At 47.9% G+C, this 17532-nt stretch overlaps 1 protein-coding gene across 8 annotated transcripts in view; it reads left to right on the plus strand.

The window, feature by feature from the left end:
- NISCH (nischarin) overlaps window positions 1–17532 on the plus strand; it is a 42733-nt gene that overhangs the window by 13963 nt on the left and 11238 nt on the right. For 5 of the 8 annotated variants that reach the window (XR_013830079.1, XR_013830080.1, XM_079933470.1 and 2 more), the window contains exons 7-15: window positions 35–130; window positions 1333–1485; window positions 2490–2558; window positions 3042–3227; window positions 3382–3510; window positions 4686–4799; window positions 5154–5265; window positions 9349–9473; window positions 10614–10663. Coding sequence is in view for 6 of the 8 variants with exons in the window: in XM_079933470.1 (XP_079789596.1) it covers window positions 35–130; window positions 1333–1485; window positions 2490–2558; window positions 3042–3227; window positions 3382–3510; window positions 4686–4799; window positions 5154–5265; window positions 9349–9473; window positions 10614–10663 (1034 nt within the window). In the remaining 2 variants the exon portion in view is untranslated. The other 3 variants (XM_079933467.1, XM_079933468.1, XM_079933469.1) reach the window with 3 other exon arrangements.

The following is a 17532-nucleotide window of genomic DNA, read 5'->3' on the forward strand; positions in this document are numbered from 1 at the left end:
TGCCGTTTCTGAGACGTAGCTGTTCTTGTTCCAGATAAGTCACTGTGATGCCAAGCGCATCCGGGGGCTGGTCGCGTCCAAGCCCACCTTGGCCACGATGAGTGTCCGCTTCTCAGCAACTTCCATGAAGGTAAGTGCAACCTGTTACCGCCCAGGGTGCTGTCTGAGGGGCAGAGTCCTGCACTGTGGTCTTCCCATGGAGGATCATGCGAACTCTGCTGCCATCTGTCAGGAGCCAGAAGCCAGACTTCCTCTGGTCAGCCGCACACTCACCTCCCAGTGCTCGACGGTCCCTCGGACGCTTCAGTCCAAAATCAACGCTGTTAAACGAGAGATTTTAAGGAACTGGGTCACCCCTTCCCATGGAAAAAGCCACTGTTTTTTTAATAACCAAATTGTTTAGCAGCGGCGAGTGTCAGAACAATTATTACGTGGACTGATAAAAATGTTTCTCTAAACATAAAAAGCCTTGGTGTGGCACTCGTTCGTATCTTGTTCTCAGTGGACTTGAGTAGACAGGCCAAGTTGTGTATGCTGGGCCCTGTTGTTTGTATGTGAGTGACACAAATATGCAAACTGAGAGTGTAAGAGATCTCTCTCTTTACGGGTTGCATCTTAGTAATGTTAAAATTCTTCTAGAAAGAAACATTGTGGCACTTTTAGAACTTAGAGTGTCTGATCAAGATTTGGTTTGGTGAAAAGTCTTTGTCTTGAGGCTACTGGCTGAAAGGAGGAGGCTTGTGTCAGGCAGCCTTGCCCCTCTGGGAGGCACTCCCTGCTGCCTGGCTCAAGGAGCCCAAGATGATCCATTGCAAGAGGAGAGGTCTTATCAAAGGGCACCAGAAATCGAAACAAGGAGGCCTGCCTGCCTCCCTCCCCTCGGATGGTGCCCCTGTGCTCTGTGCTGCTCCCCTGTCTCAGGTCTGCTGGATTTTACCTTGTAAAGTTATGGTTAAAGGGCCTACTGTCCACCACGGGGACCACAGTGCCAGCTTGTAAAGCACAGCTGCCTGGGAACACTGCAAATTCTGACCTTCAGTCTCTGAGATTTAAGCCAGAAAAGGCATCACCGTATAACGAGGCTCTTGCGAGCTGGAAAAGCATTTGCTCAAGTAGGGCCAGAACATATCCCAAGTGGCTGTTATGTTTCTGAACTCTTCAGTTATTTCACAATCATTTCAAGGCATATGAACCAAAAGCCCCATTTTAATGCAAGTTCACTTCCACATACTAAATATGCTCCAGCCCTTCCTGAAATTTTGCAACGATTGTGTTCCCAGTCAGTGTTGCATGAGGGCCCACGTGTGGTGCTCACCAGATGTTCTTACACAGGAAGTCCTCGTTCCTGAAGCCTCAGAATTTGATGAGTGGGAACCAGCAGGAGCAGCCCTGGAGGGCACTGTGACTGCCATCATCCCCATGTGGCAGGCGCTGACCGCTCTGGACTTGAGTCACAACAGCATCTCTGAGATCGATGAGTCTGTGGTACGCTCTCCACGGCCTGACCAGACCCTGGGGTTGGATATTTAACCTGGCTTTTTCTAGAAGGACCACTGAAAACCTGTACCCAGCACTCTGTACATTGCCTGTAATTTTTAAGTTAATTTCAAAATTGGGTTATTTAAACGAGGTGAGGAGTGCTTAGAACCAAATGAAGTGTATTAACTGCATGTACATTTGATAGAACAGAAACACAGTAAGTGGTGAAATTTATTCCCAAGGAGTGTAGCAGAAAAATCAGTCTATAGGTTCCAGGGACTTCCCTGGTGGTCCAGTGGTTAAGAATCTGCACTTCCACTGCAGGGAGCACGGGTTTGATCCCTGGTCAGGGAACTAAGATCCTGCATGCCGCGTGGCACAGCCAAAAAAAAGAAAGGTTTTAGATGTGCCCATGTAAGAGTGACATCCAGATGGTACTTGGGCAGTAGGACTGTGATTCCTGTACTTGTGCCTCTCAGTGGGTGTGGGTAGAGTTGAAGAAGGACGCACCTCCTTCTGTCTGCAACCTTGCCATTTGTCTTTTTTTTTTTTTTTTCGCTGTACGCGGGCCTCTCAACTGTTGTGGCCTCTCCCGTAGTGGAGCACAGGCTCCGGACTCGCAGGCTCAGCGGCCGTGGCTCACGGGTCCAGCCGCTCCGCGGCATGTGGGATCTTCCCAGACTGGGGCACGAACCCGTGTCCCCTGCATCGGCAGGCAGACTCTCAACCACTGCGCCACCAGGGAAGCCCCATTTGTCATTTTTACAAGCCAAGTGTTCCGTAAAAACAGTGGGTCGTGCTCAGCACTGGAGTCCCTGTGTTCTGTGTTCCTGAGGACGTGTTTCTGGGTGGGCACTGGGAGGTGTCACGTCAGGGGCCCCGCACAGATGGCCAGCCCAGGAGTCTGTGGTCAGGAGGAAGCCTCCCAGGTTGTCTGTCCACCATGTCCAGGGACCATGTGGGGTCCAGCTTCCTAGGATAACGTCATGTGTTATCTTTTCTTTCACAAGAAACTGATTCCAAAGATTGAGTTCCTGGACCTGAGTCACAATGGAGTGCTGGTCGTGGACAATCTGCAGGTAATTTGTGTCTTTGGAGACCATTATTGCCTGCAGGCTTCTCACAAGGTCCCATTCTCCTGAGATGCAGCCTTGGGAGTTTGGCCGTACTCTGGGGTTTCTCTCATGGGTCCTCGAAAGGTGTCTGCATGCACCAGAGGTTTGTAAAGGCAGGGGCTGCTGCCCTTCCCTTTGGGTCCCAATGATGCACACTGAGCGTTTGTTGCTCTAGTTCCCCCAAATTAGAAAAGATGTGTAAATACAAATCGAGTGAGATGAAGATGATGTGCCTCCATTGTGAAGATGGACAGTCTCATTTTCAAAGCCCGTGCGGGGGATGCAGCTGGGCTGTAACCTGTGCAGGGAAGAGGGATTTCCCTTCGGAATAACTGTCAGAGGAACCGGTCATTTTAGGTTGGAAGGCCCATCACACCCTTAATGTCAGTCCCCTTTCTTTGGAGCCTTGACCTTAACCACCTTACTCTGTTCTCAATGCTGCCGTAGCACCTGTACAACCTCGTGCACCTGGACCTGTCCTACAACAAGCTCTCCTTCTTGGAAGGGGTTCACACCAAATTGGGGAACATCAAGACCCTGAACCTGGCAGGCAACCTCCTGGGGAGTCTGAGTGGCCTGCACAAGCTCTACTCCCTGGTCAACCTGGATCTCAGTGACAATAGAATCGAACAGGTGAGCTGTGCCCCAGAAGGGTCTTGGGGTTCTGGAGTTGCTGTGCCTTGGCGTTGATCACTTTAGCGAGAATAGTGGGCTTCCTTTCTTTGACTGTCAAGTGTGTGGTCACCTTGCTGAAGTGCTAAAGAAGGGACACGGGAATGCCTTGCAGATGGAGGAGATCAGGAGCATCGGCAGCCTCCCGTGTCTGGAGCATGTGGCTCTGCTGAACAACCCTCTGAGCATCATCCCTGACTACCGGACCAAGGTGCTGGCTCAGTTTGGAGAGCGGGCCTCGGAGGTAAGCTGCTTGGGGAGGGGTCAGCTGGAGGTGACATCCGCTTACGTATACTTGCCTGATTCAGAAGGACGTCCTGACCCTGAGGGGCCTTTCAGATCTGGGCAGTCCGCTGCCTCCCCAGGAAAAGGTTCCCTCATGCATCTCCTCTTGGGGGCCACTGGCTGCCGTGCTTCCTCAGTGGGCTTCCCCTCACCTCTGTCAGAGCTTCAGGTTGGGGTGCTCCCCAGGAACCAACAGGCACAGCCTGAATGTGGAGGGACTGTCTTCAATTTGTTAAAAAGTAATGTTTATTGTAGACAAGGGTCAGGAATAAGATATCTGAAATAATTATATTTCCTGGACAACCTCTGGCCATAAAGTCTGACCATAAACCTGAAGGGATTGCCCACCTTGGCCAGTGTCACCCAGCCCATCTGCTGTCTGCCAAGTGGCCGCCTGCTGCCCCGCTAGCCCAACAGGTCCGCCTCCAGGTTCACCTGCCTCCTCAGCCTCAAGCAGGCTCCCTCCGCTCTCCCCAAATCCCAGGCTGGAAGATACCTGGGAGTCTATTTGCATCCTCCCCCCAACCCCTCCCATCTCTTTTCAGCCCCAAGTGCACCTTTCTCCACATTGTCACCAAGACAACATTCACAAGATGTCACCTCCTCCCCTCCCTGGCTCCCAGGCCCTTGGGACCTTCCCTCATTTGACCACACTGCTGCTCCCCGCTGCCTGCCTGCCGGGCCACAGCTCCCTCCTACACTTGCAGGTGGCGTCCCTGCCCTTCTGCCTGCTTCCCATGCCTTTGCCCTCCCAGTTCCCCAGCCCAGAAGGCCCTCCCCTTGCTCTTTGCAGATCTGAGTTCCGCCATAATTGGAGGCTTAGTTCAAGGCACCAGCTTCCCCCCTCTCCCAGCCACCTCAGAGGCCTTCACAGTGGCCCCTGCAGCCCTTCCTTCCTTTCTTGGAGAGGGACTTCCAGAACTGGGCTAGGCAGTGTGGGACCTCCCTGGGCCACTCCAAGGAGTTCCCAGGTCGCTTCCATGGGTGGCGAGGAGCTCACCTCCCAACAGGCTGAGCCTCTGCAGCCTCCTGTGTCCTCACGGGGCCTGGCCCACCCCTCGGTGGGACCCTGCCATTCTGCTCCCTCCATGCTTGCCAGCACCTATGCTGATAGCCATTTTCTGGACACTGTAGGTCTGTCTGGACAACACAGTGACCACAGAGAAGGAGTTGGACACGGTGGAAGTGCTAAAAGCAATTCAGAAAGCCAAGGAGGTCAGGTCCAAATTAAGCAACCCTGAGAAGAAGGTGAGTCTTTGTGTGGGAGCTGGGAGGAGGGGTGGTGAGGAGCCAGCCGGGGAAGGAGCTGGCTTGCAGTGGAACTGGGCCAGGGAGCACTCCAGGCCAGGGAGTCCTGGCTGCACCCCCCGCACCCCAGGCTGCATGACCCTGGGCTTTCACGCCCCCTCTGTTCTCGTCTGTGAGATGGGGGGTCACGATAGGACTTGCTGCATGGGGTTGCTGAGGGTTGGTTAAGATCTCTTTCCCTGTCACTGATGTTTGTGAGAGCCATGAGCTTCTCACATCCCAGGCTCTGCCAGGCTCTGTTCTCTTCTTCTGGATCTATCTCCTCTCCCCGACTGACTCAGCACTTCTCCTCAGGTCAGTGAGGATTCTAGGCTGTCTGCTGCCCCGTGCGTCAGGCCCAGCAGCTCCCCTCCTACCGTGGCTCCCACCTCTGCCTCCCTGCCCCAGCCCATCCTCTCCAACCAAGGTAATCGCCTGTGTATCTTTCTCCCTGGTAGAGCTGCACGTGCCCTGCCTGGGCCCCCAGCTGGGCTGGCGTTGGGGGAGAGATGCCGGCACCTGTTCCCTACATGGTTCAGATGCAGGGAGGGCGTGGTGCTGTCTCCACACCAGCCCCTCTCGGGGTGGCGCATGGCTGGGGGGGGGGGGGTGCCTGGCTGAGGTTTGCTTAGTGAGGACTCCCAATTGCTCTGACACACACATCCAGATCCTCTAGGGTACCACGGGGTGTGCTCTTTGAACTGGCTGCTGGCCCATAAGGACCCCACTGGCCCACAGGCAGTGGGGGCAGACTGGCTCCTTGTTCATGGGAACCCAGGCCTGGTTACTTCCCTAAGTCGGGCACCCCGATACCTGCGTGGGGAGCGTGCCTCATTGCCATGGCCCTGGTGGTATGACCCAGCCCCAAACGCTGTGTTGGTGGGGCCCAGATGGGCTGTCTGTGAACCCATGGAAGACCAATCCCTTTCATCCACCCACTGTCTTAGCGTTTTCAAAGGGCTTTCACCTCTGAACCCAGGCATCCTCGGAGATGAGTGAGTGAAGCAGGTCCCATGAGTGTCTGCTGGCCCGGCCCCCACGGAAGAGGGGAGGGTGTGCCGTCCCGAGTGGAGCCGAGGCTCGGGGCACACAGGAAAGAACGCCGCCCACCCGGGCTCCTGGAGACGGAGAACTTGGTGTGAGGTCTTGGGAAAACAGTTTGACCCTATGTTTCAAGAGCCAGAAAAACGTTTCCACCCCTTGACCTGGTAACCCCGCTGGTGGGGATTTTATCTTAGCGGGATAAGATAACAGGGAAGTGGGAGGTGAGATGCTCACTGCAGCACTGTTTATGCTAGCTAAACATGGGCCGTGATGGACGTCAGAGTGAGAGGGAGATTAAGCTGTGGTCCTCCAGAATACCCTGCAGCCATCACAGCCGAGGGGAAGGCTGGATAAGAAAGGAGAAGTGCTGGGTTGAGTCAGAGAGCCTGCGCAGGGCAGCGCACCGAGGTCACAGCCGTGGACGTGAGCCAGAGAGTGGATGGGGACGTTGGTGCTGGAGCAGTCGTCCGTTTGCTTTTGTAACACTCTTGCCTGAGAAATTTCGGTTTTATTTTTTTACGTAAAAGGGGAGGGGGTTTGTATCACTGTGAAGATGCTTTCCTGACTGTGTCTCCTGCCAAGGGGTCAGAGCCCTCCTCAGGCCCCCCGCCCCGAGCTGCCTGTCACAGCCCTGCGTGCCTGTGGGGGGACCGCATGGCTAGGCTCTGGGGCCAGGGCCCATCCTGTTCTCAGTCAGCGTTTGTTGAGACGGGGAATGAGTGAGCCGCAGGCGGCGAGGGAGGCGTCTGCCCCTACAGCCGTAGCTGCGGGCAGTGCCCCCTTTGGTGGCAAAGCCTCTGCACCAGCCAGGCCCAGGCCTCAGCCCCTTTCCTCACTGCCCCCGCTCCTGGGGACACGCCACACAGTGGCTCACTGTAGTCTTCCCCTTTCTCGCTACTGGACTTTTAGACGTTGTCTCCAGATCTGCACCTCTTATAAATAAAACTGCAGTGGATGTCTCTGTGTGCACATCTCTTTCCTTTTGGTGAGAAACAACAAAGGTTGGGCCCCGTCTAAGCATTCTAATGTCCCCTGTCCCATTCTCTGAGTGGCCCTTTCTGACCACTTGTTTGTACAGACCACAGTCCAGGAAGGAAGCAGAAAGACTGTCCCTATCCACATTTCCTCAGTTGCAAACAGGGCTTGGGTGGGTAGTGACAGGAAAATGTTCTTTTTCTTGCTAACGTGGAGGAATCCGCAGAAGTTTGTGTTCAGCCACATGCTGTTGGACTTTGCCTGCGTGGGCGAGGATTTCTCCCTAGGTGGGGGAGCAGCTTTGTTCCCAGCCCAGTTCTGTAGCAGTGAATATACTTGTGAATAAACTGGGCCCCCGGGGGCCTGCCTGGATGGGCGCTGTCCAGTAAACACCAGGCCTCTGGTCATCTCAGGAGCTGTTAGCCGGCTTGTTGGAGCCATGGAGGGTTGTGGCCACAGGGACTGATGTGCAAAATGACCGAGTTGATTCTCCAGCCAGGTGCAGGGGCTGCGCGGAGGCCGCAGAGAAGGGGTTAGGAGCAGGCACCTGGGCTGGGTCACCTGAGTTTGCATCCCAGCTTTCTGGCTGTGGTCCCTCAAGCAACTTGTTGCCTCCCGAAGCTCTGTTTTCTCTACCCTACTTCATCGATTCTAAGATGCACACATTTCCACCTTGTGACTTCTTTGAAATTGAGATGCATCTTTCAGTCAGTGGCGTCTCATAGTTGCTGTCAGCCAGCTGGTATTCGTGATGGAGTTGTGTGAAAACCCGTGGACACCTGCTGAGACCAAGATGGCGCCACATCTACGCATCTTAGATTTGATGAGCTGTGGTAAATAACGGGAGGCGTGCATGAGCTAATCCTGGGGAAACACTTAGCACTGCTTCTGGTCCATCAGAAGGGGTCAGTAGGGGCTTCCTACCTACGTCCTTTTCGGAGGGTTTCAAGATGACCAGGACAGTGCCCCTGAGGAACTTGGAGCCTCTTGGGAAGATGAGCTGTACCCCGAAGGGAGAACAGGGCAGAATGATTTGGGTCATTTGTGGAAGACAGAAGTCTGTCTAGAGCAGAGAGGACTTTGCAGTGGAGTTGTATGTGAGGTGAATGTCAAAGGATGGTAGGACCTGAGCATGTGAGGGAGGAGGGGGTGGATTCCAGGAGAGAGCAGCACGCTTCATGCCTGGCAGTGTGCCTGCTGCCCTTCCTGCCTGTGCACAGCCCCTGCTGCTTTGCCCTGGGGGGTGTCTGGGCTTGGGCCATCTGCCTGCCTAGCCCATGGGCAGAGGACCTGGGCCATTGTGAGTTGTCCTGACCCCAGCTAGCAGCTGAGCTGGACGAGGGCCTGTGACCTCTGGGGCTCTGAGTTCTCTGAGGCATTTTGTTGGGCCGTGGTGACTGGTGGTAAAGCCAGGCTATGGAGGCAAGCCCTGGGCTCCTCCAGGTTTCTGCGAAACTTGGAGTTGATGCCCAGCATTCATCCAATCAGCTGCATTTAGGAGAAAGTTAGAAAAGATTTTACCCTCAACCAGTGTGGAAAATGTCTGGAGTGAAGTAATGGGCCCAGACAAGCTGTAATAATAATACAATAGCATCAGCAGGCTTCAAAAGCAGCCCAAGTGAGTCAGAGCGTGCTGTCCACGGGCGGTGGCCCAGGGGAGGGTCAGTGGGATGTGTCCTGTGGGAAGGTGGGCATCGGTTGTCCTCGCCAGCCCTGGAGGAAACCCGAGCCTGCAAGAACGCCTGGCCTTCCGATGAGGGGTCTTGTGCTCCTGTGTCTGCAAAACTCCACAGGGATGCTGGAGTGGCGGGTGGGGGGACTTGAACCATTTCCCCGTGAAGACGCTCTAGGAGCAAACACGTTTAAGGCTCTTGGTGGACATATTGCCAGACTGCTCTCCAAATGGGTGGGGCAGCTTGCACCCCAGTGCCTGCCTCTGCCAGTTAGGCCAAACAGCCTGACCTTTGCCAAAGTGAGAGGCCAAACTTGCCCTTCTTTGATGGCTCGCGAGGGTGAGCTTTTATCTTGTGTTAAGCCTGTTGGCCGATCTTTTGTGGAATGTCTGTTCATTCTTTGCAGTCTCCTAATGGGATTTCTAATTTTCTCCCCCCATTTTTTGTTATCTGTAAGAGCGTTTTATAGATTAAAGATACAAGCCTTTGACAAATGTTGTGAGCACTTTTTTCTCGTTGCGTTTAGGTTTCTCTCTTTACTTACAGAAGTTTAGCTTTTACGCAGTCACACCTCAATTTCTTCCTTTGGATTTAGGCTCAGAAAATCTCTCCCTACCGTGAGATGAGATAAGCAGTCATTTGTTCTTCTAGTTATTTTAAGATTTCAGTTTCAACATTTTCTTCTATAATCCACGTGGCTAGGTTTGGGGTCTGATTAGCCCCCAGCCATGCCAGTAGCCCGAGGGCCCAGCCCCATTTGTTGAATGGCTGCTCTCCCTGCCCCGCCTGCCCCACCCGCCTGCCCCTGGTCTCTCCAGGAATCATGTTTGTGCAAGAAGAGGCCCTGGCCAGCAGCCTGTCATCCACCGACAGTCTGACTCCTGAGGACCGGCCCATTGCGCGGGGATGCTCTGATTCCTTGGAGTCCATCCCTGCGGGACAGGTAACATCCTCCTCCTGCTTCTGGGGGTTGGTTTCCTCTGCGGCCAGCTCTTCTGCCTGAAGCTGTCTGGAAGTATGAGGTGGCCTGGCTGGAGTTGTAGCAGATGCTGCCAGTGCTTGGTGTGCTCTGCTTTGTGGTTAAGGGTCTGTTCAGTTAGCGTCTGTTGTCTGTCTCTTTCTTTGGACTGATGGGAATAGGCAGTTTTCTCTTACTGGACCCTGGGGGGGCAAAGCCACATAACCCTTAGTGCATGTGAGCAGACTCCCTGGGGAAAGTTCAGAAGGCCCTGGTCAGGGGTGGCTTGTTTGGGCTCCGCACCCATCAGGAAGTTTCTCCCCCTGCTGTCTGGCACCCCTGCGCCATTTTGCCTGTTTCTGCACGTCACCCACCCTGGTAATCTGGGACACGCTGTGACTCTGTTCCTTCTTCCGTGGCTGCTCCTGAGGGTCCCTGGGCTGCTTCCTGTGTCTTGGAAAGAAAGAGGACGGCAGGTGTGGTGCGAGGGGCTCATTTGCTGTGTGCGTGGGGAGTAGTGTGCTTGGTAGCTGGGCCTGCCCAGCCCTGTCTCTCTTCACCAACACAGTGTCACGGCCGTGTGGCACTGGGGCAGTGGGCAGAGTCCTCGCTCTGTCCCAGCACTCCACTGCACTCTCCCTTCACCCTCCCCAGGGTCACAGCAGGAGGCTCCTGAGCCCTAGGTCTTCCCCGCTGCCCAGAGACCATTGGGAGGGCCTTGCCAGGCGCTGCACAGCCTCCGCTCACCATGTCCTCTGCTGGCCCGGTACCAAGTTGGTAGATGGTCCACATGGACCCTGTGGGATGGCACAGGGAACATTCAGATGCCAGACCTGGAGGCACAAGCTGAGCTTGCGGAGGGCGAGAGGCTTTGGCCCAGGGGTTGGGAGTGTGGGCTGGGGTCAGACCGACACGGTTGGGAATCTTAGCTCTGCTGTGCACTGGCAGGATGACTGAGTGAGTCTCTCTGCCTCTCTGAGCCCCAAGATCCACCCTAGGGTGGAGTGTGGGGATAGCAAGGAGCCTCCTGCTGGGTCACGAAGGAGTGCTCAGGGCCTGCCGCCCGGTGAATGCCAGGCCATGGCTGCGGCAGGTGGGGGCTGACCGCATTTCCTTTCCTGGCAGGCACCTTCTGATGATTTAAGAGACGTGCCGGGAGCTGTTGGCGGTGCAAGGTAAGGAAGAGGCTATCATGGAAGGCATTCTGGGCCTTCTGCACATACTCTGTGGGCCAGTAGTAACCAAGATTTTCTTAAAAGTCTGTTTGCAGAAGTCCTATAGAACTATTTCTTCCTTTAAATAAATAAACACAGCTGAAATGGGCTCTGGTCTGTTTCCAAGTTCTAATCCCTAAACTTTGCATTGACACGTTATCCTACGCTAGGGGTCAGCAGGTCAAAGCCAATTTAGTCCACTGCCTGTTTTGTACAGTCTGTGAGCTAAAAATGATTGTTCCATTCTTAAGGAGCTGTTTTTTTTAAAATAAACGATGTGGGTGGGGTAGCCCCCAAAGCCTCAAGTGTTTACTGTCTTTACAGAAGAGGTTCCCCAACCCATTCTACATACCCTTTTTCACCAGGGCCAGTAGAGGCCAAGAGGCGCTTGAATTTTTTTTAATTTTTATTGGAGTATAGTTGATTTACAATGTTGTGTTAGTTTCAGGTGTACAGCAAAGTGAATCAGTTATGCATATATCCACTCTTTTTAAGGTCTTTTCCCATATAGATCATTACAGAGTGTTGAGTAGAGTTCCCTGTGCTATACAGTAGGTCCTTATTATCTATCTTATATATAGTAGTGTGTACATACGAATCACAATCTCCCATTTTATTCCTCCTCCAATTCCCCCCGGTAATCATAAGCTTGTTTTCTACATCTGTGACTCTATTTCTGTTTTGTAAATAAGTTTATTTGTATCACTTTTTTTAGATTCCACATATAAGCGATATCATATGATATTTGTTTTTGTCTAACTTCACTTAGTATGACAATTCCTAGGTCCATCCATGTTGCTGTAAATGACATTATTTCATTCTTTTTTATGGTTGAGTAGTATTCCATTGTATATATGTACCCGATCTTCTTTTTCCATTCACCTGTTGATGGATATTTAGGTTGCTTCCATGTCTTGGCTATTGTAAACAGTGCTGCAGTGAACATTGGGGTGCATGTAGCTTTTCGAATTACGGTTTTCTCCGGATATATGGCCAGGAGTGGGATTGCTGGATCATATGGTAGTTCTATATTTAGTTTTTTAAGGAACCTCTATACCGTTCTCCATAATGATTGTACCGATTTACATTCCCACCAACAGTGCAAGAGGGTTCCTTTTTCTCCACACCGTCTCCAGCATTTACTGTTTGTAGATTTTTTGATGTTGGCCATTCTGACCGGTGTGACATCTGTGTCTCTATTTCTGCCCTGCAGACCGGTTCATCTGTACCATCTTTCTAGGTCCCACATATATGTATTAATATATGATATTTGTTTTTCTCTTTCTGACTTCACCCTGTAGGACAGTCTCTAGATCCATTACGTCTCTACAAATGACCCAATTTCGTCCTTTTTTTTGTGGCTGAGTAATTCTCCATTTTATATATGTGCCACATCTTCTTTACCCATTTGTCTATCGATGGGCATTTAGGTTGCTTTCATGACGTGGCTATTGTAAATAGTGCTGCAGTGAACATTGGGGTGCATGTGTCTTTTTGAATTATGGTTTTCTCTGGGTATATGCCCAATAGTGGGATTGCTGGGTTATACGGTAATTCTATTTTTAGTTTTTTAAGGAACCTCCATACTGTTCTGCATAGTGGCTATATCAATTTACATTCCCACCAACAGTGCAAGAGGGTTCCCTTTTCTCCACATGTGGGTTGTCTTTTCATTTTGTTTATGGTTTCCTTTGCTGTGCAAAACCTTTTAAGTTAAATTAGGTCCCATTTGTTTATTTTTGTTTTTATTTTCATTACTCTAGGAGGTGGATCAAAAAATATTGCTGTGATTTATGTCAGCGATATATGTATATACATATACATATATTTATATACATATGGAATGTATATATATACAATGTACACACATATATATTTATATACATATATACATATACAATATATGTATATATATACATATATTTTAGTTTGCTTGTTTTTTTTAATTGAAGTATAGTTGATGTATAATATTATATGTTACAGGTGTACAATATAGTGATTCAATTTTTAAAGGTTATAATCCAGTTATAGTTATTATAAAATATTGACTGTATTCCCTGTGTTGTACAATATATCCTTGTACCGTTTTTTATACATAATAGTTCATACTTCTTAATCCTGTACCCCTATCTGGCCCATCCTTCCTTCCCTCTCCCCATTGATAAACACTAGTTCTCTATATCTGTTTTGTTATAGTCACCAGTTTGTTTTATTTTTTAGATTCCACATAAAAGTGATATCATACAATATTTATCTGTTTGACTTATTTCACTTATCATAATACCCTCCAAGTCCATCCATGTTGTTTCAAATGGCAAAATTTCATTATTTTTATGGCTGAGTGGTATTCCATTGTACATACGTACCACATCTTCTTTATCCAGTCATCTGTTGATGGACACTTAGGTTGCTTCCATATCTTGGCAATTGTAAATAATGGTGCTATGAACATTGGGGCACATCTGTCTTTTTGAATTAGTGTTTTGGTTTTTTGGGGGTATATACCCAGGAATGGAATTGCTGGGTCATATGGTAGTTCTGTTTTTTTTTTTTTTTGGCGGTACGCGGGCCTCTCACTGTTGTGGCCTCTCCCGTTGCGGAGCACAGGCTCTGGACGCGCAGGCTCAGCGGCCATGGCTCACGGGCCCAGCTGCTCCGCGGCATATGGGACCTTCCCAGACCGGGGCACGAACCCATGTCCCCTGCATTGGCAGGCGGACTCTCAACCACTGTGCCACCGGGGAAGCCCTATTTTTAGTTTTTTGAGAAACCTCCATACTGTTTTCCACAGTGGCTGCACCAAGTTATATTTATATTTCCACCAACAGTATATAAGAATTCCCTTTTCCCCACATCCTTGCCAACATTATTTGCATTCTTTTTGATGATAGCCATTCTGACACGTGTGAGGTGATAGCTCATTGTGGTTTTGGTGTGCATTTCCCTGATGATTAGTGATGTTCAGCATCTTTTCATGTGCCTGTTGAGTGCTGCCTATATTTTCCTCTAAGAGTTGTATAGTATTTGGCCTTACATTTAGGTCTTTAATCCATTTTGAGTTTATTTTTGTGTATGGTGTTAGGGAGGGTTCTAATTTCACTCTTTCACATGTAGCTGTCCAGTTTTCCCAGCACCACTTATTGAAGAGACTGTCTTCTCTCCATTGCATATTCTTGCCTCCTTTGTCATAGATTAGTTGACCATAGATGTGTGGGTTTATCTCTGGGCTTTCTCTCCTGTTCCATTGATCTATATTTCTGTTTTTAATGCCAGTACCAAACTGTTTTGATTACTGTAGCTTTGTAGTATAGTCTGAAGTCAGGGAGGCTGATGCCTCCAGCTCCGTTTTTCTTTCTCAAAATTGCTTTGGCTATTCAAAGCAATTTGTCTTTTGTGTTTCCATACAAATTGTAAAATTTTTTGTTGTAATTCTGTGAAAAATGCCATTAGTAATTTGATAGGGATCGCATTGAATCTGTAGATTGCTTTGGGTCATTTTGACAATATTGATTGTCATTTTGACAATATTGATTCTTCCAATCCAAGAACATAGTACATCTCTCCATCTGTTTGTGTCATCTTTGATTTCTTTCATCAGCATCTTATAGTTTTCTGAGTACAGGTCTTTTGCCTCCTTAGGTAGGTTTATTCCTAGGTATTTTATTCTTTTTGTTGCAATGGTAAATGAGAGTGTTCCCTTAATTTCTCTTTCTGATCTTTTGTTGTTAGTGTATAGGAATGCAAGAGATTTCTGTGTATTAATTTTGTATCCTGCAAATTCACTGATGAGCTCTAGTAGTTTTCTGGTAGTGTCTTTAGGATTCTCTGTGTATAGTATAATGTCATTTGCAAACAGTGACAGTTTTACTTCTTCTTTTCCAATTCGGATTCCTTTTATTTCTTCTCTGATTGCCGTGGCTAGAAATTCCAAAACTGTGTTGAATAAAAGTGGCAAGAGTGGACATCCTTGTCTTGTTCCTGATCTTAGAGGAAATGCTTTCAGTTTTTCACCATTGAGAATGATATTGGCTGTGGGTTTGTCTTATATGGCCTTTATTATGTTGAGCTAGGTTCCCTCTGTGCCCGCTCTCTAGGGAGTTTTTATCATAAATGGGTGTTGGATTTTGTCAAAAGCTTTTTCTGCATCTATTGAGATGATCATATAATTTTTATTCTTCAGTTTGTTAATGTGGTGTATCACATATTGAAGAATCCTTTCATCCTGGGATAAATCCCACTTGATCATGGTATATGATCCTTTTAAGGTGTTGTTGGATTCTGTTTGCTAGTATATTTTTTTTAACATCTTTATTAGCGTATAATTGCTTTACAGTGGTGTGGTAGTTTCTGCTTTATAACAAAGTGAATCTGCTATACATATATCCCTATATCTCCTCCCTCTTGTGTCTCCCTCCCACTCTCCCTATCCCACCCCTCTAGGTGGTCACAAAGCACCGAGCTAATCTCCCTGTGCTATGCAGCTGCTTCCCACTAGCTATCTGTTTTACATTTGGTAGTGTATATATGTCCATGCCACTCTCTCACTTCCTCCCAGCTTACCCTTCCTCCTCCCTGTGTCCTCAAGTCCATTCTCTACATCTGCATCTTTTTTTTTTTAACATCTTTATTGGGGTATAATTGCTTTATACATCTGCATCTTTATTCCTGTCCTGCTTCTAGGTTCTTCAGAACCTTTTTTTTGTTTTTAGATTCCATATATATGTGTTAGCGCATGGTATCTGTTTTTCTCTTTCTGACTTACTTCACTCTGTATGACAGACTCTAGTTCCATCCACCTCACTGCAGATAACTCAATTTCGTTTCTTTTTATGGCCGAATAATATTCCATTGTATATATTTGCCACATTTTCTTTATCATATTCCATTGTATATATGTGCCACGTCTTCTTTATCCATTCATCTGTCGATGGATACTTAGGTTGCTTCCATGTCCTGGCTATTGTAAATAGAGCTGCAACGAACATCGTGGTACATGACTCTTTTTGAATTATGGTGTTCTCAGGGTATATGCCCAGTAGTGGGATTGCTGGGTTGTATGGTAGTTCTATTTTTAGTTTTTTAAGGAACCTCCATACTGTTCTCCATAGTGGCTGTATCAAGTTACATTCCACCAACAGTGCAAGAGGATTCCCTTTTCTCCACACCCTCTCCAGCATTTATTGTGTGTAGATTTTTTGATGATGGTCATTCTGACTGGTGTGAGGTGATACCTCACTGTAGTTTTGATTTGCCTTTCTCTGATGATTAGTGATGTTGAGCATCCTTTCATGTGTTTGTTGGCAATCTGTATATCTTCTTTGGAGAAATGTCTGTTTAGGTCTTCTGCCCATTTTTGGATTGGGTTGTTTGTTTTTTTTGATAATGAGCTGCATGAGCTGCTTGTAAATTTTGGAGATTAATCCTTTGTCAGTTGCTTCATTTACAAATATTTTCTCCCATTCTGAGGGTCGTCTTTTCGTCTTGTTTATGTTTTCCTTTGCTGTGTAAAAGCTTTTGAGATTCATTAGGTCCCATTTGTTTATTTTTATTTCCATTTGTCTAGGAGGTGGATCAAAAAGGATCTTGCTGTGATTTATGTCATAGAGTGTTCTGCCTGTGTTTTCCTATAAAAGTTTTATAGTGTCTGGTCTTACATTTAGGTCTTTAATCCATTTTGAATTTACTTTTGCGTATGGTGTTAGGGAGTGTTCTAATTTCATTCTTTTACATGTAGCTGTCCAGTTTTCCCAGCACCACTTATTGAAGAGGCTGTCTTTTCTCCATTGTATATTCTTGCCTCCTTTATCAAAAAAAAGGTGACCATATGTGAGTGCGCTTATCTCTGGGCATTCTGTCCTGTTCCATTGATCTGTATGTCTGTTTTTGTGCCGGTACAATACTGTCTTGATTACTGTAGCTTTGTAGTGTAGTCTGAAGTCGGGGAGCCTGATTCCTCCAGCTCCATTTTTCTTTCTCAAGATTGCTTTGGCTATTTGGGGTCTTTTGTGTTTCCATACAAATTGTGAAATTTTTTGTTCTAGTTCTGTGAAAAATGACATTGGTAGTTTGATAAGGATTGCATTGAATCTGTAGATTGCTTTGGGTAGTACAGTCATTTTCACAGTGTTGATTCTTCCAATCCAAGAACATGGTATATCTCTCCATCTGTTTGTGTCACCCTTGATTTCTTTTATCAGTGTCTTATAGTTTTCTGCATGCAGGTCTTTTGTCTCCTTATGTAGGTTTATTTCTAGGTATTTTATTCTTTTTGTTGAAATCGTAAATGGGAGTGTTTCCTTAATTTCTCTTTCAGATTTTTTATCATTAATGTATAGGAATGCCAGAGATTTCTGTGCATTAATTTTGTATCCTGCTACTTTACCAAATTCATTGATTAGTTCTAGTAGTTTTCTCATAGGATTCTCTATGCATAGTATCATGTCATCTGCAAACAGTGACAGCTTTACTTCTTCTTTCCAATTTGGATTCCTTTTATTTCTTTTTCTTCTCTGATTGCTGTGGCTAAAACTTCCATAACTATGTTGAATAATAGTGGTGAGAGTGGACAACCTTGTCTTGTTCCTGATCTTAGAGGAAATGGTTTCAGTTTTTCACCATTAAGAAAGATGTTGGCTGTGGGTTTGTCATATATGGCCTTTATTATGTTGAGGTAAGTTCCCTCTGCCTACTTTCTGGAGGGTTTTTTATCATAAATGGGTGTTGAATTTTATCGAAAGCTTTTTCTGCATCTATTGAGATGATCATATGGTTTTTCTCCTTCAGTTTGTTAATATGGTGTATCACATTGATTGATTTGCATATATTGAAGA

The sequence above is a fragment of the Stenella coeruleoalba genome (genome assembly GCF_951394435.1).
Source record: "Stenella coeruleoalba genome assembly, chromosome: 10".
In the NCBI taxonomy this organism is placed as follows: Eukaryota; Metazoa; Chordata; class Mammalia; order Artiodactyla; family Delphinidae; genus Stenella; species Stenella coeruleoalba.